This window comes from Solanum lycopersicum, chromosome 2, assembly GCF_036512215.1.
Source record: "Solanum lycopersicum chromosome 2, SLM_r2.1".
NCBI classification, from domain to species: domain Eukaryota; kingdom Viridiplantae; phylum Streptophyta; class Magnoliopsida; order Solanales; family Solanaceae; genus Solanum; species Solanum lycopersicum.
Window position 1 is genome coordinate 57,023,262 of NC_090801.1, and position 22,912 is coordinate 57,046,173.

Genomic DNA, 22,912 nt, shown 5'->3' on the forward strand with positions numbered 1-22,912 from the left:
ATGTATATATATATATAATATATATATATATATATTTTTTTTTTTTTTGTATATATAGTAAATGGTAAATTCCTTTTGACTTCGTGTTTTTTTTTTTTTTTTTATATATATTTTGAACAGTGAAGATTTAGACTTCAAACTCATCTACTTCTGTCTCTCATAGTATTTATTTAGATAATTTACAAATATTTCGTGTGCATACACTCTTAGATGGAATGATTGTTGATATTCTTCATGGTTGTGTAGTGCCTATTTCTTTTCCATTTTTTTCCTTCAATTTATTAAATTTATTCAAAATCCAAAACAGAAATTATAACATAGGGAGTATTATACTTCAACTAAATTAAACTAATGTTATATATTAATTTGAAATGATAAAAAATCTAAACTTTTCAGTAGCTAATCAAAAGGGTTGATATCATTGGTGTTGTGAAGAATAGAGTTATATATTGCCAAGAAAAAGAATACACAAACAATTGTTAATATTAATTCTTCTTGAAAACAAAATAATAGTATTTGATTACATAGAACAAGATGTACATAAGTAGAGCATCAACTTATATTGAAGAGATCATGCAAGTAAATTAATAAAAAAAAATGTAATTTTTATTTATGATCTTATAGACAACAAAAAAGGGCGGATTATACTATATATGATACAACAAAAAGAGCATATTCAAAATTAATATGAACTGCAACTAATTAAAACACGATTAAATGTCCATACATTCACTACTACCCACCTTCTAATTCATATTATTAGACTCTTATTGTTCTGACAAATTCTTTAATAAAACTTTAGATAAAAATGTGTTTTATCAAACTTATAATCTTATTAAATGGTGTTGTGAAACTTAAAATCCTGACGGAATACTATTTTATGTAGCTATTTAATGCCAAGTAAAATAAAATATATATATTTTTAAATAGGGATCAAATAAAACGAAGAAGGGAATACTTTAGCAATTATTTTCTTCGTTTCAATTTGTTTAACCTACTTTTTTTTTATTTCGTTTAAAAAAGAAAGACTCTTTCCTTTATTAACAGTTATTTAATTTTAATTTTTTCACATAACACAAGCATTCTAATATATTTGACGTATCATAATACAAGACTCAATGTTCTTCTTTATTTTCTCACTCTATGTAAAGTTGAAATAGATAAAACAAATTAAAACGGTGAGATTAATTTATAATTATCACTACTTTTGCTTGTTCTTTCTTTGTCTTTAAAGAACACTATTGAAGTGCACAACACTTATAAATTTCTTGAACAAAGGAGGAGTTTGTATTACATTCCTAGTTTTCTATATCCACTCTAAGATTCGAGAAATGGAAGAAAAATCATCAATAGTTAAAGATGAGAAAGTGCCATTCTACAAACTGTTTTTGTTTGCAGATAGGGTGGATATTGCTTTAATGACTATTGGCACTTTTGGTGCTATTGGTGAAGGATTAACTCAACCTTTGATGACACTCATTTTTGGTCAAATTATAAATTCTTTTGGTGGTGCTTCATCTTCTAATGAGGTTTTTCATCTAGTTTCTGAGGTATTATTTTTAAATAAGTTTCGTTTAAACTTTTTTTACGTTCATCAGAAAAATAGTATATACAAGATATTATTTACTATTTACACCTATTAAGAAAATAATGATTGACATAGTGAATTTATCATTTTATCCCTATTAATTACGAAATGAATAGATTAAAAATTTATTTTTTTCAAAAAGTTCTACGTTTTTCAAAGTAAATGATTGAGGGTATAAGAGGTAAGAAAAATATTTTTATTGATTTGTAAGAATGAACAAGTATTATAAGGAACAGCTAAAAAAAGAAAAATTGACCAAATAATTAGGAATAAATGAAGTATGTTAATATAAAGAGAAATAGTTCTTTAATGTAAAGATATTATTAGAAACAATTACTACTCTATAGTCTATATTACTTATAGATATTATTAGAAATAATTACTACTTTATAGTCTATAATACTTATATATTCTTCTTTAACAGGTCCATTAATAATTTTAAATTAAAGAGTGCTTTAATGTTTTATCATTTTAGTACACTCTATATTCAATACCAAGATTAAGGATGGGGAACTTTACAATATTTCAAGAAGAAATAATTGAAGGGCAAACTGAAAAAATGTTAATTGATTGTATTTTTATTATGTAGATTAAAAGTAATTCGAGACACATATATTTAATGACGTAGATAAGTAATATGAGACGGATAAAAAAAATAATCATAATTATTTTAAAATAACAGTTATTTTGAGATAAACTTTTTTTTGCTAAAATCCTATTTATTTTATTTTCAGGCTGCCGTTTACTATGTCTATCTCGCTATTGGATCTGGGATTGCTTCCTTTTTACGTAAGAGTGTTGTTGTTTCTCTGTTAGAAAATAAGTGGTGTTTTAGATAATCAAAAATATATTAAAGAGTTACGTCTTTTTAAAAATTTAAAATATTAACTTTGAGTACTAGTTAAATTGACTCTAATAAAGCGACAAAAACGACAAGTTAACGAAATGAGTAGCTCATAAATCATAATTTGTTTAGCTCAAGTTTGCTACTACTTGAGCTAAACAGAAGCCTAAATTCTTGTTGTTGTACTGTATTGGAATTGAAACAAAATGTGTAAAGCTTGCTGCTAGAAAATTATTACAGGGATGTCATGTTGGATGGTTACTGGAGAGAGACAAGCGATTCGAATTCGAGGACTGTATTTGAAGACAATACTGAGGCAGGACATAGCCTTTTTTGACACTGAAACAACAACTGGACAAGTCATTGGAACAATGTCTGGAGATACATTTCTCATTCAAGATGCCTTGGGAGATAAGGTGTTGTTCTGTAGTTAACTAATGCTAATAATGCAGTTTACTAATGTGTTGATTGGTTGCAGGTTGGGAAGTTCATTCAATATCTCTCAGCATTCGTTGGAGGCTTCATAATCGCCTTCACAAAGGGATGGCTTCTTTCGCTAGTCTTGGTTTCTTGTATACCTGCTCTAGTCATTGCTGGTGGAGCCATGGCATCGATCATGTCCAAAATGTCAAGTCGCGGACAAATGACTTATGCACAAGCTGGAGATATAGTGGAACAAACAGTTGGAGCAATGAGAACAGTATAGCCTCACAGTTTCTAAATGATCTTGCATTAGACTTTTCAGTTTTGATCTAAATTATGATAAACTTTAGGTTGCAGCATTCAATGGAGAGAAGCTGGCAATGATTAAGTACGACAACACACTGAAAATTGCGTATGCTTTTACTGTCCAACAAGGGCTTGTTTCAGGAGTTGGATTTGGTACATTCTTACTTGTTCTTTTTTCTACTTATGGACTTGCCATTTGGTATGGTTCTAAATTGATAATAGAGAAAGGTTATCGTGGTGGATATGTCGTCAATGTTCTCATGGCTATAATGATTGGTGGAATGTAAGTGTAAAATTCTGCAAGTTTAAAGCATCTTAGATTCGTCACATTGGACAGTTAATGTAGGCTAAGTAGTGGAAACCTTTTGCTTGTTTTCTTGTTGATTTGCAGGTCACTAGGCCAAACAACACCGTCATTGAATGCATTTGCAGCAGCACAGGTTGCAGCACTCAAAATCTTTGAGACAATCAGCAGGAAACCATTGATTGACACATCTGACATGAGCGGGGTTGTGTTGGAAGACATCGAGGGTGAAATTGAGCTTAAAGATGTGTATTTTAGGTATCCATCCAGGCCAGATGTGCAAATCTTTAGTGGATTCTCACTTGTTGTTCCTAGTGGCAAAACTGTAGCTTTGGTTGGGCAAAGTGGAAGCGGGAAGTCCACTATTATTAGTTTACTCGAGAGATTCTATGATCCTGAATCCGGAGAAGTATTATTAGATGGTGTCAATTTGAAGAAATATCAACTGAAATGGCTAAGGCAGCAGATGGGATTAGTAAGTCAGGAACCTATCCTGTTTGCGACTACCATAAGGGAGAATATCAGTTATGGTAAGGATAATGCTACTGAAGAGGAGATTAGTGCAGCTATTGAGCTTGCTAATGCTGCTAACTTCATTGACAAACTACCCCAGGTAATATTGCCCCCCCCCCCCCCCCTCAATATCCATGTCCACAGTTTCAATAAGCTGCTAATAACCGAATTTCTTTATATGGACATTCACTCTTTACATGTTTTTGGGGATCTGTAGGGGCTAGATACTATGGTAGGTGAGCATGGAACACAACTATCTGGTGGTCAAAAACAAAGACTGGCAATAGCAAGGGCTATTGTAAAGAACCCAAAAGTACTTCTCCTTGATGAAGCTACAAGTGCACTTGATGCTGAATCAGAGCGAATTGTCCAAGAAGCACTCGAGCAAGTCATGGCAAAAAGAACAACTATGCTTGTTGCTCATCGTCTAACAACCATTAGGAATGCTGGTCTAATAGCTGTACTACATGATGGGAAGCTACTAGAGCAAGGTAATAATTTAAAGATAAAAGAGACATGTTCATCAATCAAGCTTTACTTTTGTGGATAAGAATAAGTATCTTTTTTACTCAAATAACGAAAACAGGAAATCATGATAAGTTGGTGCAAGATCCAAATGGGGCATATTCCCAGCTTATGCGAATGCAGGAAGACAAGGGAGGTGATGAAGAAGAGAACTTGATTATGAAAAATATGGACTCTGACAAGGTAAATATAACCATGAAATTGGACAACATCAGCTGGTCATCAAATCCGCCACTGTCAGCAGCGAAGCGATCAACAAACCAGGGATCCCCTAGGAATTCCTTTTCACCCAGCTATCCTGTTCGGGGGATGATTGACATTCATGAAGCTACAATAGGAGACGTGGATGAAAAAGAAGACGATGAACAAAGTTCAGAGAATCGAAAGAAAATTCCTATTAGGCGGCTTGCTGAACTAAACAAACCTGAGCTTCCATATATACTACTTGGATCATTGGCTGCAATTATGCATGGCCTAGTAATGCCCTTATTCGGACTCTTGCTCTCAGAAGCAATTAAATCCTTCTTTAATCCTCCACATAAGTTGAGAAATGAATCACAATTCTGGGGACTCATGTACGTGGGCCTCGGTGTAGTAATTTGGCTAGTTATACCTTTCCAGAATTATTTATTTGGAGTTGCAGGGGGTAAATTGATCGAGAGAATCCGTTCTTTGACATTTAAGAAAGTAGTCCATCAAGAAATCAGCTGGTTCGATGACCCTGTAAATTCAAGGTCAGTCAACAAGTTAATAGTCATTAAATTCTCCCTGAAGTTTGACATGTGCTAAAACATGGAGTTTTATTGAATGCAGCGGTGCATTATGTGCAAGGTTATCAATTGATGCTTCTACAGTCAGGACTGTTGTGGGTGATGCACTGGCACTTATTGTACAAAACATGGCAACTGCATTAGGCGGCCTTGCGATAGCCTTCACTGCTAATTGGATTCTGTCATTTATAATCCTTGTTGTATTACCCTTAATATGTGCACCAGGACTCTTCCAGACCAAGTTCCACAAAGGCTATAGCGCGGATGCTAAGGTTTTCTTTAGTTTTATTTAACAAAATGAACTTTTATAAGGTGGTTGTACTATACTAACAAGGTTCTGCTCATTTATTCAGGTGATGTATGAAGAAGCTAGTCAAATAGCAAATGATGCTGTTGGCGGTATTAGAACAGTGGCATCATTCTGTGCAGAGGACAAAGTGATGGACATGTACCAGAAGAAATGTGAAGGTCCAATTAAGAAAGGAGTAAAGATTGGAATCGTTAGCGGAGCAAGTTTAGGTTTTGGTTCTTTTACACTTTATTCTTCACTTGGCTTCTGTTTCTTCATTGGATCTGTCCTTATTGATCATAGATTAGCGACAGTCGACCAAGTTTTTAAGGTAAAAATACATAATTCTCTCCCTCTTGAGTTCTTGCCTGTTTTTGAAAATAGTTATTTAACGTTGCAGGTTTTCTTTGCATTGATATTAGCAGCTGTTGGAATTACTCAAAGTACTACAATGGCTCCAAATTTTAACAAAGCTAAAGATTCTATAACTTCTATATTTGACATTCTTGATAGAAAATCCATTATTGACTCAAGTTCTGATGTTGGCACTACTCTAGCTGTTGTTCATGGAGATATTGAATTCCGACTTGTGAGTTACAGGTACGCTACTCGCCCAGACGTCCAAATCTTCAAGGATTTATGCCTAATCATCCCTTCTGGAAAGGTATTTTCGCGTACTCCCTCTGCATTTTATCGTACTAAATCTTATACCAGACTGGCTTCAAGTATTATTTTTCGCTTCTCTTTGTAGACTGTAGCTTTAGTGGGAGAGAGTGGTAGCGGAAAATCAACTGTCATTAGCCTGATAGAGAGATTCTATGATCCTGAATCAGGAGAGATATATTTGGATGGTGTGGAAATTAAACAATTCAATCTAAGTTGGCTAAGGCAACAAATGGGACTGGTTAGTCAAGAACCTATACTGTTTAACGAAACAATTCGTGACAACATTGCCTACAGCAGACAGGGGAATGCAACAGAAGAAGAGATCATTGAAGCAGCAAAATCAGCAAATGCACACAACTTTATATCATCATTGCCTCAAGGATATGATACGTCGGTTGGGGAAAGAGGGATACAATTATCAGGTGGACAAAAGCAAAGGATAGCTATTGCTAGAGCAATACTGAAGGATCCAAAGATCCTTTTGCTAGACGAGGCAACAAGTGCGTTAGATGCAGAATCAGAACGTATCGTTCAAGAGGCATTGGATCGAGTAATGGTAAATAGGACAACCGTGGTTGTAGCTCATCGCTTAGCTACAATCAAAGGAGCTGATATCATTGCTGTTATGAAGAATGGAGTCATTGTTGAGAAAGGAAGACATGATGTTCTAATGAATATTAAAGATGGAGCTTATGCATCCTTAGTAGCATTGCATATGACTTCAGCCTATTAATAGTGTCACTACATCAAAAATGATCTTTTTAAGCGGCAATTAACGATCTTTTAAGACCTTCGTCTTTTGAGGTTTTCCAACATAAGTTGGTGTAACGTATTAGTTGAATCATATTCATCATAGATATGTGGCTTGTATTTTATATTTTACTTTTGAATAATAGATTTAGTAATCATGGTATTTTTTGCCGGACATGCGTAAGATTAAATGACATTTTGATATATTAACATATTTTTAATTTAAGATTACATGATTTAAATGTCTTTTTGACCTTTTCAAACTTCATATCAAATTAAATTAAAACAAGGTAAAACGAAAAAAATAATAATTTTACAATGTAACACTATTAGATGACATATTACTTCATGTAACGCGTGTCTGCCCCTGGTTGCTGGTATATTATACAAAGGGAAGTGCCCAAAACATGCAGTGCTATACATATATAATTCACATATACAAATTGTGTCATTCGATTTTTCTAACGAACAATTAGAATAGAACTGTTAATATACAATCTGTCTATATTTATTTAAACAAAAAAAATACATATTTGTGAATCATTAGAATGAACAAAACATTAATAATTCATTTTTAAAATTTTCAATTATATATTATACAAATCAATCAATTTTTTTTTTGTCATTTAAAACATAAAATTTCTTTGAAAGAAACGTCTATTGGCATTGAATTTACAAGAATATTGATGAACCAATTTTTTTTTGTGTAATATTGCTTCAGTGGTATGAGAAAATCCGTTATTATTATGTTTGTATCGTTATGTAATTTTTTTTAAAAAAAATATTTAATTTAAATTGATTAGCTTGAATCATGAGATTATGTGAATTTTTTATTACCTTGTTTAACGCTCATGTATTCATTATTAAAAAAATATTGTTTACTTTGTAAACAAAAAAATATATATAACATACGAATTAAATATTTTTTAATATGAAATTTTCCCTACTAATGAAGTGAAAAGAGTAATTTTGCATAGCCATATATATAGAGAGTTATCAAAACGGATTGGTATTGTACCAATCCAGTCCAACAGATCAGAGACTATAATGGCTTAGCCTAACCTAATCCTTGGACCTTTAAAATAATAGCCCAACTCAGTCCTAAGATTATATCGAAAAATTTAGAGAGAAAATCTTGATTAAGAAAAAAAATGTGACATAATACATATACCATCATTTGATATCTCCGGTCCAGCAGATCAGAGACTATAATGGCGTAGCCTAACCCAACGCTTGGACCTCCTAAATAATAGCCCAACTCAGTCCTAAGATTATATCAAAAAATTTAGAGAGAAAATCTTGACTAAGAAAAAAATGTGGCAGCACATTTACTATCATTTGATATCTCCGGTCCAACAGATCAGAAACTATAATGGCCTAGCCTAATCCAACCCTTGGCCCTTCAAAATAATAGCCCAATTCAGTCCTAATATTATATCAAAAAATTTAGAGAGAAAATCTTGACTAAGAAAAAAATGTGACATAGCACATTTACTATCATTTGATATCTCCGGTCCAACAAATCAGAGACTATAATGAATGACCTAGCCTAACCCAATCCTTGGACCTCCAAAATAATAGCCTAACTCAGTCCTAAGATTATACTAAAAAATTTAGAAAGAAAATCTTGACTAAGAAAAAAATGTGGCAGCACATTTACTATCATTTGATATCTCCGGTCCAACAGATCAGAAACTATAATGGCCTAGCCTAATCCAACCCTTGGCCCTTCAAAATAATAGCCCAATTCAGTCCTAATATTATATCAAAAAATTTAGAGAGAAAATCTTGACTAAGAAAAAAATGTGACATAGCACATTTACTATCATTTGATATCTCCGGTCCAACAAATCAGAGACTATAATGAATGACCTAGCCTAACCCAATCCTTGGACCTCCAAAATAATAGCCTAACTCAGTCCTAAGATTATACTAAAAAATTTAGAAAGAAAATCTTGACTAAGAAAAAAATGTGACATAGCACATTTACTATCAGTTGATATCTCCGTGACATTGACTTTTCAATCTTGTGCAACAACTTTTCTCAAATATTGAGATCAACAGTATCTCAGTGAATTACTTTGTCAAATTATCCCTCTAATGAAATATTAAATATTTATTTCACTATTATTTGGTGAAACGTAATTTACTTTGGCTCCTTCACTATGCAAGTAACAACATTATATTCAACATTGCTGATTTTTTTTTCCAAACAAAATAACACCTCTTATATACTGAGTCACTTGCTTTATAAGTTGGTTACGTCTTGACATTAAAGTATCAACAATTGAGTATCATATTAGAACATGATAATATGATAGTATATTCATATGTAAATAGATTGTTTAAAGAAAGAATTTCATTTATAATATATACCTGTGTTGGCATTACCAATATAACCTTGACAATATTTATTAGGATAAATAACTACGCAATAATGCATAATCATGATGCTTTATTTGAGGTAAGTTGATAATTACTTTGGGTGTTCGCAAATACAAATTTAAGTATCTACTTGTGTATATTCAAAGTTGGAGGATATAGTTATTCGTACGTAAAGAAAATTTAAGGGTCATGTATTATGCAAATAAATACTTCAAAAATTTCTTTTTCGATATTTGATTCATCATGTTTCCATATATTTATAATCATAAGGAGGTCTAAATGATCTTTATTCATATCTTGTTAGAGTTAATAACTTTGATGGTCACTCAACTATCAATTGTTCTCACATAAAGTCACTGAACTTTCATTTTCAACTCAAAAGTTACTTAACTATAACTTCTTTGCACAAAAAGTCACTTAACTTTCATTTTCAACTCAAAAGTCACTCAATTATGACTTCTTTGCACAGAAAGTCACTCAACCTATTTAATTATGTTTTCATTAAAATTTAGTGACATAAAATTTTAATTAATAACAATAGCGTATTTAGAATTTTCACTTTATTTTTTCGAAAGAGGATTTATCGTAAAGGGAAAAAAAGAGAGAGGAAAAAACACGAAAAGAATGTGAAGAGTGGTTGTCCATCTAACATTAATTATCTTATATAATTATTTCACTTTAAATTTCCAAAAAGATTTTATTAATCAAAATAAAAGAATCATTGATTACGTCACTAATAATTTTACGAACTGCAAAAAAAACGTTATTTCCAACATATTAAAATCAGAATTGTATATGCATATGCAAAATTCCCCTTGTCCCCATGTTGTTATGAATAAACAAAAATAATGGAGGTAATTAAGAGTAATATAAATAAATCATACACAAAGCTAGTGTACTTATGAAGAAATTAAAACATATGATATTCAACTGGTTTTATTATATTTCAGATAGATTTTGTTTATTTTAATAATTTATATAGTGATTTTATTTTATTTTGATACTTTATTGACGATAAATCAGTTAAAATTATTAATTGTATAATATATTTGCGATTTATGGTATGATAATTTAAATAAGAAGATGACATATGATATTTGAGAGTAAAAATAATAATTTAAAATAAATCATAAAAAATAAACAACTAATTTTCAAGAAAAAAATAAACAAATAAAAATTACCTATCTATTTTCTTCATCACACAACAACATGCGTCACCCCTGACCTTTTGTTCATCTTCCACTTTTTTTTAATTACATTTCTTTTATCGACACATCCAAATTCCAATAAAGATAATATAATTCTTATATTTTTCTTTCAATTGTTCGTGTTTCGTCATTACAATATTTTTTCAAAAAAGATGTGATTTTTTATTTTATTTTTTTTCTTTCATGTTCTGTGAGGATGTTTATCGGTGGAAGGTAGAGTAGATAATAAGAAATTATGAATATAAAATGAAGAAAAAAGAAAAGAAAATATTTTTACCAATAAATAAAAAAAGCGTTCTTCACGCTCTAAGAATGTATTACACATAATAATTGTCAAAATGACACGTTAAGATTCTACTTGAATATTTATGAATCATTATTTAAAACTAATATACAAAATGTATTCTGCATATATATATATATATATATATATATATATATATATATATATATATATATATATATATATATATATATATATATAGAGTACGGTATAATATAATATAATTCATTTTTTTCTGATTTTTTTTATATTTTTATAAAATCAATAATCAATCTAATTATTTGGTATAATTATAAATTTCATATACAAATGTACAATTTTTATTAAGATAAATCTACTAATCAGTTCGGCATGATTTATTTTCTTCAATCAAGAAATTGATTTACTAAAAAGAATCGTTGATACCCCCTATTATTGGTTATTATTCAATAGAATTAGAGTAGTACCTTACAACACCACCATTGCCACCATCAACATTCAACACTACCAATAACAATAAATGGAATTTGTAGAAGACATAACACATAAGCATGACCCTTTGGCGTCAGTTGACAACTATGATCCGTGTGCATAGATAGACACTTAAACTTGTATAAAATTGAACAAATAGACACATTCGTCCTACATGACACCATACAAGACAATTTTTTGTCCTACGTGGCATCCTACATGTATTATGCCTTGTAAGACAAGTGTGCGATCTACTTATTCAATTTAATACAAGTTTAAATACCTACTTGCTCAAACTCAAATCAAAGTTGAAAGACATAATTGTCCACTGAAATAAAGTTAAGGATCATGTTTATATATTAGGTCTTGTAGAATATGGAACATATATAAACCCTACTCCTATACTACAAAATAAATAGATTATCTAAATGTAACCATCTATAGTTCTATACAATATTAAAAACATGAAGATTCTTAATAATGTCGATTTATATGCTATTATGATAATAATTATACTTAAATTAGGTAAAAAAGAAAAGATACTTCAAGTTTTCTTCCATCTCAACTTTTAGGTTATACTCCCTCCGTTCATAATTGTTTGTCGGGGTAAAGTCATGCACTCCATTTAAGAAAAATTTAATATAAGGTGTAATTTGACTAATATAACCATACTATACTAAAAATACAAATCTACATAACTCTTTAATTGAACAAAATTGGAAAAATATGACTAGTTATTTCTTAATTATTTAGATTAACAATTAATCCTGAACATTTATTTTTTAGTATATCTGCAAAACAATTGTGAGCGAAGAAAATATTTATTAATATTAATTAACAAAATTACGCGAATCATATACACTTAACTAGTTTTCATATATTTTCTTAAGAAGATAAATAGATTATTTCCATAAATTTATTACTACTTAATTTACGAAAATCTGCAAACAATTAGGCCGATGCTAAGCTTACCACCCAAATTTTGGTGGCAATAAATATCCTATTGACTATATATATTATAGTCTACCTATATACGTTCAATGTTTCTAGAAAAAAATAAAATACGTAATTATTTTCTCTTTTTTCTACAAATAGGAAAAACTCAAACAGAAGTCAACTAAAATAAGGAAAATAAAAGTAAATACAGCTATAAATATGCTAATACTGAAACCTAATATAATAAATATCCTGAAATCTTAACAAACTTTATTTATCTTATAAAATACCTCTTTTTTCTTCTTCTTGATTTTCTTTAAAACCCTAAGGGATATATCATATTAATCTCTCTCTCTCTTTTTTTTTTTATAATTTTTTTTTTGAAGATGGAGGATAATAATAATAATGGAGAAAAAAAAAGAGATGAAGATCAAAAAGTGTCATTCTACAAATTATTTTCTTTTGCAGATAAATTTGATATTGCCCTAATGATAATTGGAACAATTGGTGCTATTGGCAATGGATTAACTCAACCTTTAATGACACTTATTTTTGGCCAACTTGTTAATTCTTTTGGTTCTTCAAATTCTGATGAAGTTGTACATGAAATCTCAAAGGTATGTATTTAATTTGATTATTATGTTCTTGTTTGTATCAATTATCTTCATTAATTTCTTCGTTTCATGCAATTAAATCGACGTTGTGACGTTTAAATTACGATTACATTAACTTAAAACTTGCCTTCTAATTAAGGTCTTGTTCTACAACAAGAAAAAGATAATAAAACCTTTTTTTTGGGATTGGTGTACGGAAAAACATGAAAATCTCATTTTAGTTATATATACTGATAGTGTAAATATTATTCAAGAAATTAATCTTCAATACTATAATCATGATGTTGAATAGAGTTATAACTAAATGCATAATCAATTTAATATCACAACCGTATTTATAATCAAAAGATGATTCTATACTAATTACTATTGTACTAGTCACCACATCTTAAGTTGTATTTTGAAGCTTTGTTCGTTGTGTTTGAAGATCAGACGATCTGTCTGATGTGAATCTATTCAATACGAGTGTTATGATATAAAAAAAAATTCGTTTCTTTTTTCCACGAAGAATCTATAAATAAGTTAAGACGTGTCAATTTGAATTACTGGAAATAGCAGTAAAAATTAACTTTTTCTTTCTCTGTGGCAAACATAATTATGATTTTCTCATATGAAATTCCACATTTGATATTTTCTGTCTAATGCAATATAATATTGCAAATCCCACTATAAAAGTGGGTAAGAATATATAATATATACTAATGTGAACTCTAATTTTTTCATGTCACAGTCTAATCAACTTTGTAATTTACTGTTCTTTAAGTGATCTCATAATAAACAACATTTGACTAAACTTTGTTACTTTTTCTTCTTTAATTAACATTTTCTTTTTTTTGCTTTTGAATTTTTGATTTCAGGTTTCCATTTATTATGTCTACCTTGCTATTGGAGCTGGCGTTGCATCCCTCTTACGTAAGTATATACTCGTCTGTATTTTCTTATTTCGAATTTGTTATATTTTACTTGAATCTGAGACTTCTTAATATTGTTTTTCTATACACCGACATGAGCAATTGGTGATCAATCAAGGATATGCAAAAATTTTGCAAATACTTTTTGACATAAAAATATTATAAGTTACTTTACATAGATGTTCCCATTTAATTTGTGGGGTACCATAGAAACGGTGCCTTTGCGTGCTTGTTTTATTAAAGAAACAAAAGTAGTAAAAGCACATTTTTCCCCATCAATTACTACCCCCACCATGTTTAGGAAAATCTAGGTTAATTATATTCCCAAGAAAAAGGTAATTTTCTGGTAACCACGTTGGGGCTCGACTAATTTGATGATCTTTCCTCCCCCGAATAGAAGTGTTCTATTCTGGCGAAGGTTTAATGTCATCAATTACCTCAAGCTCTAATGAGAATTTTATTAGGGATGTAGCGTAGTAAGGGGTTACGTTGAAAAATTATGCTATCTATAAGGTCCTAGTATTTTTTATTTTAAAATTTGAATTCTTCTAGTGAAAATTTTGGCTCAAACCTAACACGAGTCTAATCTAAGGATCAAGAATAATGTGTAAAATGAACCATAACATAACACTAGTAAATTTGAGTACTTGAACTATGATAGTTATGGAGAGAACCTATGCATTCAATATTGAAAATTTTGTCCCTTGTAAACATTGCAGAAATGTCATGTTGGATGGTTACTGGAGAGAGACAAGCGACTCGAATTCGAGGACTATATTTGAAGACAATATTGAGGCAGGACATAGCCTTTTTTGATACTGAAACAACAACAGGAGAGGTTATTGGAAGAATGTCTGGAGATACTATTCTCATTCAAGATGCATTGGGTGAAAAGGTGTGCGTTTTCTTTACTAACAGCAAATGCTACTGCAAATTGAATAGTGTTTTAGTTTTCGTTAATTTCTTGTAAAATAATCATGAAAAGCTTAAGTTGAATGATTCCAGGTTGGGAAGTTCATTCAATTCATCTCAACATTTGTTGGAGGCTTCATAGTCGCGTTCTTTAAGGGATGGCTTCTGTCGATAGTGTTGGTATCTTGCATACCTGCTCTTGTCATTGCTGGAGGAGCTATGGCATTGATCATGTCTAAAATGTCAAGTCGGGGACAGGTTGCCTATGCACAAGCTGGAAATGTAGTAGAGCAAACAATAGGAGCAATCAGAACGGTAAAAAGCCTGATCCAAATAGTTCTACATGTGTAAGTTTGTATTAGACTTGCAATTTAATTATGAAGTCTGGATGACTTCAGGTTTCAGCATTCACCGGAGAGAAGCTGGCGATAGATAAGTATGACAGCAAACTGAAAATTGCCTGTGCTTCTACTGTCCAACAAGGGCTTGTTTCAGGCATTGGACTTGGCACGGTCTTGCTCATTGTTTTTTCTACTTATGGACTTGCTGTTTGGTATGGTTCCAAGCTGATAATTGAGAGAGGTTATAATGGTGGAGATGTTATCAATGTCATTATGGCTATAATGACTGGTGGAATGTAAGCAAATAATTCTCTGTTTATAGCATCTTTGATTTCAGTCTAAACAGTACTGAAGCACTTCTGCTTGTTCTTTTTATCAATTTGCAGGTCACTAGGCCAAACAACTCCATCTTTGAACGCGTTTGCAGCAGGACAGGCTGCAGCATACAAAATGTTTGAGACAATCAATAGGAAGCCTCTGATTGACACATCTGACACAAGCGGGGTTGTGTTGGAAAACATCAAGGGTGAAATTGAGCTTAAAGATGTGTACTTTAAGTATCCAGCCAGGCCGGACGTGCAAATCTTTAGTGGATTCTCACTTGTTGTTCCTAGTGGAAAAACTGTAGCTTTGGTTGGGCAAAGTGGAAGCGGGAAGTCCACAGTTATCAGTTTACTGGAGAGATTCTATGATCCTGAAGCTGGAGAAGTGCTAATAGATGGTGTCAATTTAAAGAAATTTCAACTCAAATGGCTAAGGCAACAGATGGGATTGGTAAGTCAGGAACCTATCCTGTTTGCGACAACCATAAAAGAGAATATCAGTTATGGTAAAGAAAATGCTACTGAAGATGAGATTAAGACAGCTATTGAGCTTGCTAATGCTGCTAAGTTCCTTGATAAACTTCCTCAGGTAATATATGATTTTCCTTTAGTCCATGTTCACACCTACAATTAAATTAGCTGTTAAAAAGGCAAACGAATGAGAGTTTCATCTCTTTCATTGCGGATTCTATAGGGGCTAGACACTATGGTAGGTGAGCATGGAACCCAACTATCTGGTGGACAAAAGCAAAGACTCGCAATAGCAAGGGCTATCTTAAAGAACCCAAGAATACTCCTCCTTGATGAAGCTACAAGTGCACTTGATGCTGAATCAGAGCGAATTGTGCAAGAAGCACTTGAAAAAGTCATGGCAAATAGAACAACCGTTGTTGTTGCTCATCGTCTAACAACCATTAGAAATGCTGATCTTATAGCGGTGGTGAATGCTGGAAAACTACTAGAAAAAGGTAAAATTTCTATTGAACTTTTATCAGGCTTTACTCTAGTTGTATAACTAAACTATATTCATTCTTTTCCCTCATTATGAAAATAGGAACACATACCGAGTTGATACAGGATCCAAATGGGGCATATTCCCAGCTTGTGCGAATGCAGGGAGGGAATAGAGAAGAAGAAAACATGAAAAATATAGACCTTGAGAAGGTGGATTTAACCACAGATTTTGATAATAACCTGAGCAGGTCATCAAGCCAGCGATTGTCAGCAATGAGGCGATCAACAAGCCAGGGATCATCTAGACATTCTTTCACACTCAACTATACTGTTCCTGGGCTAATTGGTATTCATGAAGCAGAAATAGGAAATGAGAACAAGGGAAAAGAAGATAAGGGAAGCTCAAAGAAACGGAAGAAAGTTTCCATTAGGCGGCTTGCTGGACTAAACAAACCTGAGCTTCCATATCTGTTACTTGGATCGTTGGCTGCAATCATACATGGTCTTATTTTCCCGTTATTTGGACTCTTACTCTCGACAGCTATTAAAATATTCTTTTACCCACCACAAAAGCTGCGAATTGAATCAAGATTCTGGGCACTCATGTATTTTGGCCTCGGTGTGGTAACTTTGCTAGTTGTACCTTTCCAGAACTACTTATTTGGAGTTGCAGGGGGGAAATTGATCGAGAGAATTCGTTCTTTGACATTTAAGAAAGTAGTCCACCAAGAAATCAGCTGGTTCGATGATCCTGCACATTCAAGGTTTGTAACAAATCATATCCTGCCTTCCCCCCTCTATCTTAAATACTTAACAGAGTGTTATAAGCTAAAAATGTGAAATTTTCTTGAATGCAGCGGTGCAATTGGTGCAAGGTTATCAACTGATGCTTCAACGGTCAGGACTCTTATGGGTGATGCACTGGCACTTATTGTACAGAACATAGCAACTGTAGTAGCGGGGCTCGTGATAGCCTTCACTGCCAATTGGATTTTAGCACTTATAATCCTTCTCGTGATGCCTTTAATTGGTGTGCAAGGATTCCTCCAGACCAAGATGTACAAAGGTTTTAGTGCTGATGCAAAGGTATTCCGTCTTTTCTCATCTTTGAAAAATAGATTACATTAAAGTGTGCTTGAATTAACTTAAAAATGGATTCTCATTTTTCTAGGTGATGTACGAAGAAGCTAGCCAAATAGCAAATGATGCTGTCGGAAGTATAAGAACAGTGGCATCATTCTGTGCAGAGGAGAAAGTGATGGACATGTACCAAAAGAAATGTGAAGGTCCAATGAAGCAAGGAGTGAAGATTGGAATTGTTAGTGGAGCAAGCTTAGGCTTTGGTTCTTTTATACTGTATTGTACAAATGCCTTCTGTTTCTACATAGGATCCGTCCTTATTCAGCATGGATTGGCATCATTTGGCCAAGTTTTTAAGGTAAAGTCACTCGGATTTCTCTTCCTTTTCAGCTCTTGTGTATCGATATTAATTTTCTGAAAGAAAATTTTAATGTTGCAGGTTTTCTTTGCATTGACTCTATCAGCTGTTGGGGTTACACAAAGCACAGGAATGGCTCCAGATGCTAACAAAGCCAAGGATTCTATAGCCTCTATATTTGACATTCTTGACAGAAAACCCGAGATTGACTCAAGTTCTGATGTTGGTACTACTCTAGCTGCTGTTCGCGGAGATATTGAATTCAAACATGTGAGTTACAGGTATGCAACTCGCCCGGATGTCCAAATCTTCAAGGATTTATGCCTAACTATCCCTTCTGGAAAGGTATTTTCGAGTACTCCCTCTCCATTATAGCATACTTCATCTTTTACTCAATCGGCTTAAACTTTTTTTTTTTTTGGTTCTCTTTGTAGACTGTTGCTCTAGTGGGAGAGAGTGGAAGCGGTAAATCAACTGTCATAAGCCTAATAGAGAGGTTCTACAATCCTGAATCAGGATCAATATATTTGGATGGTGTGGAAATCAGACAGTTCAAGATAAGTTGGCTAAGACAACAAATGGGCCTGGTTAGTCAAGAACCAGTACTGTTTAACGAAACAATTCGTGACAACATTGCCTACAGCAGACAAGGGCATGCAACAGAAGAAGAAATCATTGAAGCAGCAAAATCAGCAAACGCACACAACTTTATATCGTCATTGCCTCAAGGATATGATACATCGGTTGGGGAAAGAGGAATACAATTATCCGGCGGACAAAAGCAAAGAATAGCTATTGCAAGAGCTATACTGAAGGATCCAAAGATTCTTTTGCTAGACGAGGCAACAAGTGCTTTAGATGCAGAATCAGAACGTATAGTTCAAGAAGCATTGGATCGAGTAATGGTAAATAGGACGACTGTGGTTGTAGCTCATCGCTTAACCACAATCAAAGGAGCTGATGTCATTGCTGTTGTGAAGAATGGAGTCATTGCTGAGGAAGGAAGGCACGATGCTCTTATGAACATTAAAGATGGAGTTTATGCATCCTTAGTAGCATTGCATATGACTTCAGCCTGATTACAGCTTCATCTTGTGACCAAAAATTAGATTAGGTCTATTTTTGTCTTCCTTTTATCTCCTTATCATAAATACATTTCTCTTCTTTTTTTTTTTAACTGATGTAGCTAAAATGTAGTTTATTGTAGTGATATGATTTGTATCAGAAAATATTGTGAATGAACAATCTTTACTTTTCTTGATAAATTCTTCTCTGATGTGTTTTTGTAAAAAAAGTGATACACTTGCAAGGTGAACTTATTCCCTCAACGTGTCGATCATTGCCTCTTTGTCGGATTATAAGAATGTTGATGAAACACAACTTCTGAATAAAGATTGGTACATAGTGTCACAATTACTAGAGAACACATAGGTCCAATACTGTCCGTTTCAACTTGCTGGATTCTGAGAACCTCCAATTCTCATAACATCTAAGTATGATTTCTTATCAAGTTTACGAGCAAATAAACCTTTGAAATAATCTATAGCTCCAATATTTCTGAACTTTGCTGGATTTTCAGAAGAAATGATACTCGGAGCAGGACCAATTTGTCCATCAAGTTTTGTGCTGTAAAATGTTGCAATTGAGAGTCTTTCCTTTTCGCTGTTAACCACTGCTCTGTGCTCAATGCTACGGTAGGCTCCATTTGTCACTATCTGCGAATAGAATATACTTCTCATTTAATAGAGTACCTAACAGTTATCTGTTAACACAAAAAATGAAAATAGATGTAGACTAACAACATCTTATATGCTCCATAGCAAGAAATGATGTATTCTGTTATGGCTAGTCCTTCACTTAAATTGCTTCGAACAGGTAAATCAACCATTTGTCCATAAGGATCCGACATTAATCCTCTCATACCTACTGATTGATGTACCAAGATTTTGAATATTGGCACTAACCATGTAAAAGATATATTAAAACAATAATCACACTATATGTTGCTCGCATTCTTCAAATAGTAGTGCATTTTTCGGAAGATCAGGGTACAACAACATTCAAGCAACATTGTTAAATTAGGTCTTAGCCCTAACTCACACTCCAAAAGCTAGCTGAAATGGAGGATGATTGTTCAAGTCTTATTCATTCATCTCATTAACCATCAATGTGGGACGTTTGTCATTTTTTAACACCCCACCTCACGTCCAATGCTTAACATCTGGTACGTGTACAATTTTGATTTTGGGGCTCCAACATTGTGTGAGATGGGTCCTGCTCTGATACTATGCTAAGTTTGGTCTTAGTCTTAAGTCACACCCCAAAAGCTAGCTCAAAGTAAGGAACATCACGGTACAAAAACATTTTTTTGCATAATCCGAGCAACATAGTAAAGGCGATCATAGCAATTTAATTACCTCCATGATATCACCAATGTTGATAATGAAGGCATCAGGAAGAGGACTAATAGGAATCCACATTCCATCTTTCTTGATTTGAAGTCCTTCCATTTGGTTTAGTTGAAGGAGAATAGTGAGGCCAACAGCATCTGAATGAGGAGTAAGTCCAATCACTTTGTCTGGTTGTGGACATGGTGGATAGTAATTCATCCTCATTGATTGCGATCCTTCTCCAAAAAGTTCCCTTATGTATTCTTTATCCATGTTCAATCCTTTTGCTAGAAAATCAATGATCTTTAAAGCCAGTTTTTTCAGTTCAACTGCATATAGTTCCACTGTTCCTCTGTTTCAATACAACAAAAAAACTCAGGATTTAACTTATGTATACTGACAATATAGTAAAATAACTGGCACTCATGTTTGAGTATATATTCCTAAACTAGTCGAAAAGGTCTAAATATACTTCGTTTAAAGTTTGGCTGACTCCTGCCCTTGCCGTCTAACTTTTGGCCCAAATATGCGCGTTAGTTGGTATGCTGGTCAAAATGACATTATAATTTCACGTGACATTTAAAGAAATAAAAAATGAGCTGGATATGTCCAGCATACCCAGTAACACCCATAAGGACATATTTGGGACAAAAGTTGGATGGTAAGAGTATGAGTGAGCCAAACTTTAAACGAATGATATATCTAGACTTTTTCAAATAGTTTAGGGCATATTTGGCTCTTTTCCCTTTTAAAAAGAATGAACATTGTTAGCAATAACAAGACATATTCATTAACTATTATGTCAAGGCAAACTATAACAAAACAAATAAGCCAAAATTACAGGACCACTAAAGGTTACAATTGAATGGATGAGATCCCTCTACCTTTAAACATATGTGGTCTCGAGGTTAAACCTTGGGATAATACCTTCAAATGAGGTCTACGTAATGAGAATCTGAATTAATCGGGATCGTAATAATACCTGAATGGTTGAGGGAGGTGGGGGAAGATATGTTTTTTTCTGAATTGAGGAGGGAGGGTTGTCAAGAAAAACATATCAGCCCAATCAAGTTTTTGGTCCTCAGAAACAACAAAAGCTTGTCCATAGCCATCTATATCACCATCTACTTGCTTCAACATTTCCTTTTCTTCTAGTGGGAGATTGAAGAAATCTTGAGTATCCTTCTTCACTTTCTCTACTAGTGTACCACTCACTCCATGATTTATCACCTGTAAAAAATATACTCACATATATATATTTTGATTGAATCAGTCACAAAAAAAAAAGTTATACATTCATATGGAAAAGTTAAGAATTTTCTCTGCTTTTCATCATGTGTTTTCCCTATAAGTTGGTTTAGTGAAAAATGGATAAAAAAATATATAACATAAAATTTTCATTAATTCGATGTTGTCCATAATCATATCTTATAACACAAATTAATTTTAAATGGTAAAGTTATACGCTAGGGGTGGCTCAACAATATTTATGGCCTCTAAAGCCAACTTTATTAAGAGGCATTAAATTTATCTAATATAAATTTTTAGCTCTCATCATTGAAGATGATAACTAAAAATTAGATAATAGCTTATTAAAAATATATAATTACAGGATTATCATAAATTCTCATAATTTAATAATCTCAATTTTGTAACGATAAAAAAATAGCAAAATAATTTCATATATCTACTATAGTTCAAACCTATTTTGAAATTAAAATGTGAACTTGATCTCCTCGTAATGGGAAACATATTTAACTGCTATTTAGTACTACAAGTGACCCTTTTCCTTATTGTTAATTGTCAATGTTATCATTATTAAACTGTTTATTTTTATATATTAATTAATTATATATTTACTATAAAATTCAGGTAATTTATCTGAATAATATATAATTTGAAAACACTGATTCCAACTTTGCTCTTCTTAATGATTTTGGAAAATTAGCTTGATTGAAGAGAACTTTTATCATTTGATCGGTTCATACAAAAATTAGTTAATATGCCACGATTTTACGATACCCCAAACTGAAAATACGCAGTACTACACAAATTCCAATAAAAATAATGAATTATTATTTACCGGTCCACTAATAGCAGAAACCCAACTAGTATTACTATTTATATTCGAATTAAAAATTAACCTGAAAAAATCCCCATTCTCTACAAGCAGAATCAAGCTTGTTGAATTCGATTTCATCGCCACGAAGCAAGCTTTCCATGTTGATGATTGGGATATTATAATGATCAAATTTCATCATCGGAGGAACAAGAAGTAGTTGATCATCATCTCTCCGGTAACGCGCCGGGACATTTTCCGGTGAGCTTTTGGTCAATTGTTGAACACTTGGTACTGGCAAAGATCCCCCTAGCTTAACCAATTTATTTTCTTCCATATTTACCATAATATAACCATTGACGAATATTTTTGTTGTATTGGTAAAAAGAAATACCCCAACTACATAAATAGGCACATCTAACTCATAGTACAAAATCAGTCTAATAATATGCAATATTGACTTTTACCTAGTCAAATTAAAGGGGCCGACCTATTGCAATATTTAGTTTAAATTCATATTAAGATTTCGTGAAACTCTACAAGATGTGTTCAGTTCACATTGATACTCGATATATTTCACAAAAGTCATGAAATATTTATATAGATGTCAAATCTAAGTATTCGAGAAATACGTCATCAACAACTCTCGAATTATGAATAAATATCTTATGAGAGAAGAATTAAAGAAGGAACATAATTGTACTCACAATCTTAATGAATAAAGTTTCTT

The 22,912-nt window shown here is 32.4% G+C and overlaps 3 protein-coding genes across 3 annotated transcripts; 2 read left to right on the forward strand and 1 right to left on the reverse strand.

The window, feature by feature from the left end:
• The first annotated feature begins 1,200 nt into the window (after nt 1–1,200).
• On the forward strand, nt 1,201–7,142 carry ABCB1 (ABC transporter B family member 1). The gene is made up of 12 exons (XM_069294463.1): nt 1,201–1,550; nt 2,323–2,377; nt 2,673–2,848; nt 2,911–3,132; nt 3,206–3,444; nt 3,553–4,078; nt 4,196–4,469; nt 4,565–5,237; nt 5,317–5,545; nt 5,627–5,893; nt 5,963–6,226; nt 6,314–7,142. Exons 1-12 carry the CDS (start codon nt 1,332–1,334, stop codon nt 6,959–6,961), a joined length of 3,792 nt encoding a protein of 1,263 aa, XP_069150564.1. The 5' UTR covers nt 1,201–1,331; the 3' UTR covers nt 6,962–7,142.
• Nucleotides 7,143–12,346: 5,204 nt separating this feature from the next.
• Nucleotides 12,347–18,998, forward strand: ABCB2 (ABC transporter B family member 2). Its single transcript, XM_004233814.5, has 12 exons — nt 12,347–12,857; nt 13,712–13,766; nt 14,485–14,660; nt 14,771–14,992; nt 15,076–15,314; nt 15,405–15,930; nt 16,036–16,309; nt 16,396–17,059; nt 17,153–17,381; nt 17,467–17,733; nt 17,815–18,078; nt 18,168–18,998. The coding sequence occupies exons 1-12, from the start codon at nt 12,627–12,629 to the stop codon at nt 18,810–18,812; spliced, it is 3,792 nt and encodes a 1,263-aa protein (XP_004233862.2). The 5' UTR covers nt 12,347–12,626; the 3' UTR covers nt 18,813–18,998.
• A 15-nt stretch (nt 18,999–19,013) lies between these two features.
• Nucleotides 19,014–22,595, reverse strand: LOC101261190 (protein SRG1-like). The gene is made up of 4 exons (NM_001366378.1): nt 22,268–22,595; nt 21,106–21,353; nt 20,151–20,475; nt 19,014–19,448 (listed from the first exon to the last, which is right to left on the reverse strand). The coding sequence occupies exons 1-4, from the start codon at nt 22,526–22,528 to the stop codon at nt 19,182–19,184; spliced, it is 1,101 nt and encodes a 366-aa protein (NP_001353307.1). The 5' UTR covers nt 22,529–22,595; the 3' UTR covers nt 19,014–19,181.
• Nucleotides 22,596–22,912: the final 317 nt, after the last annotated feature.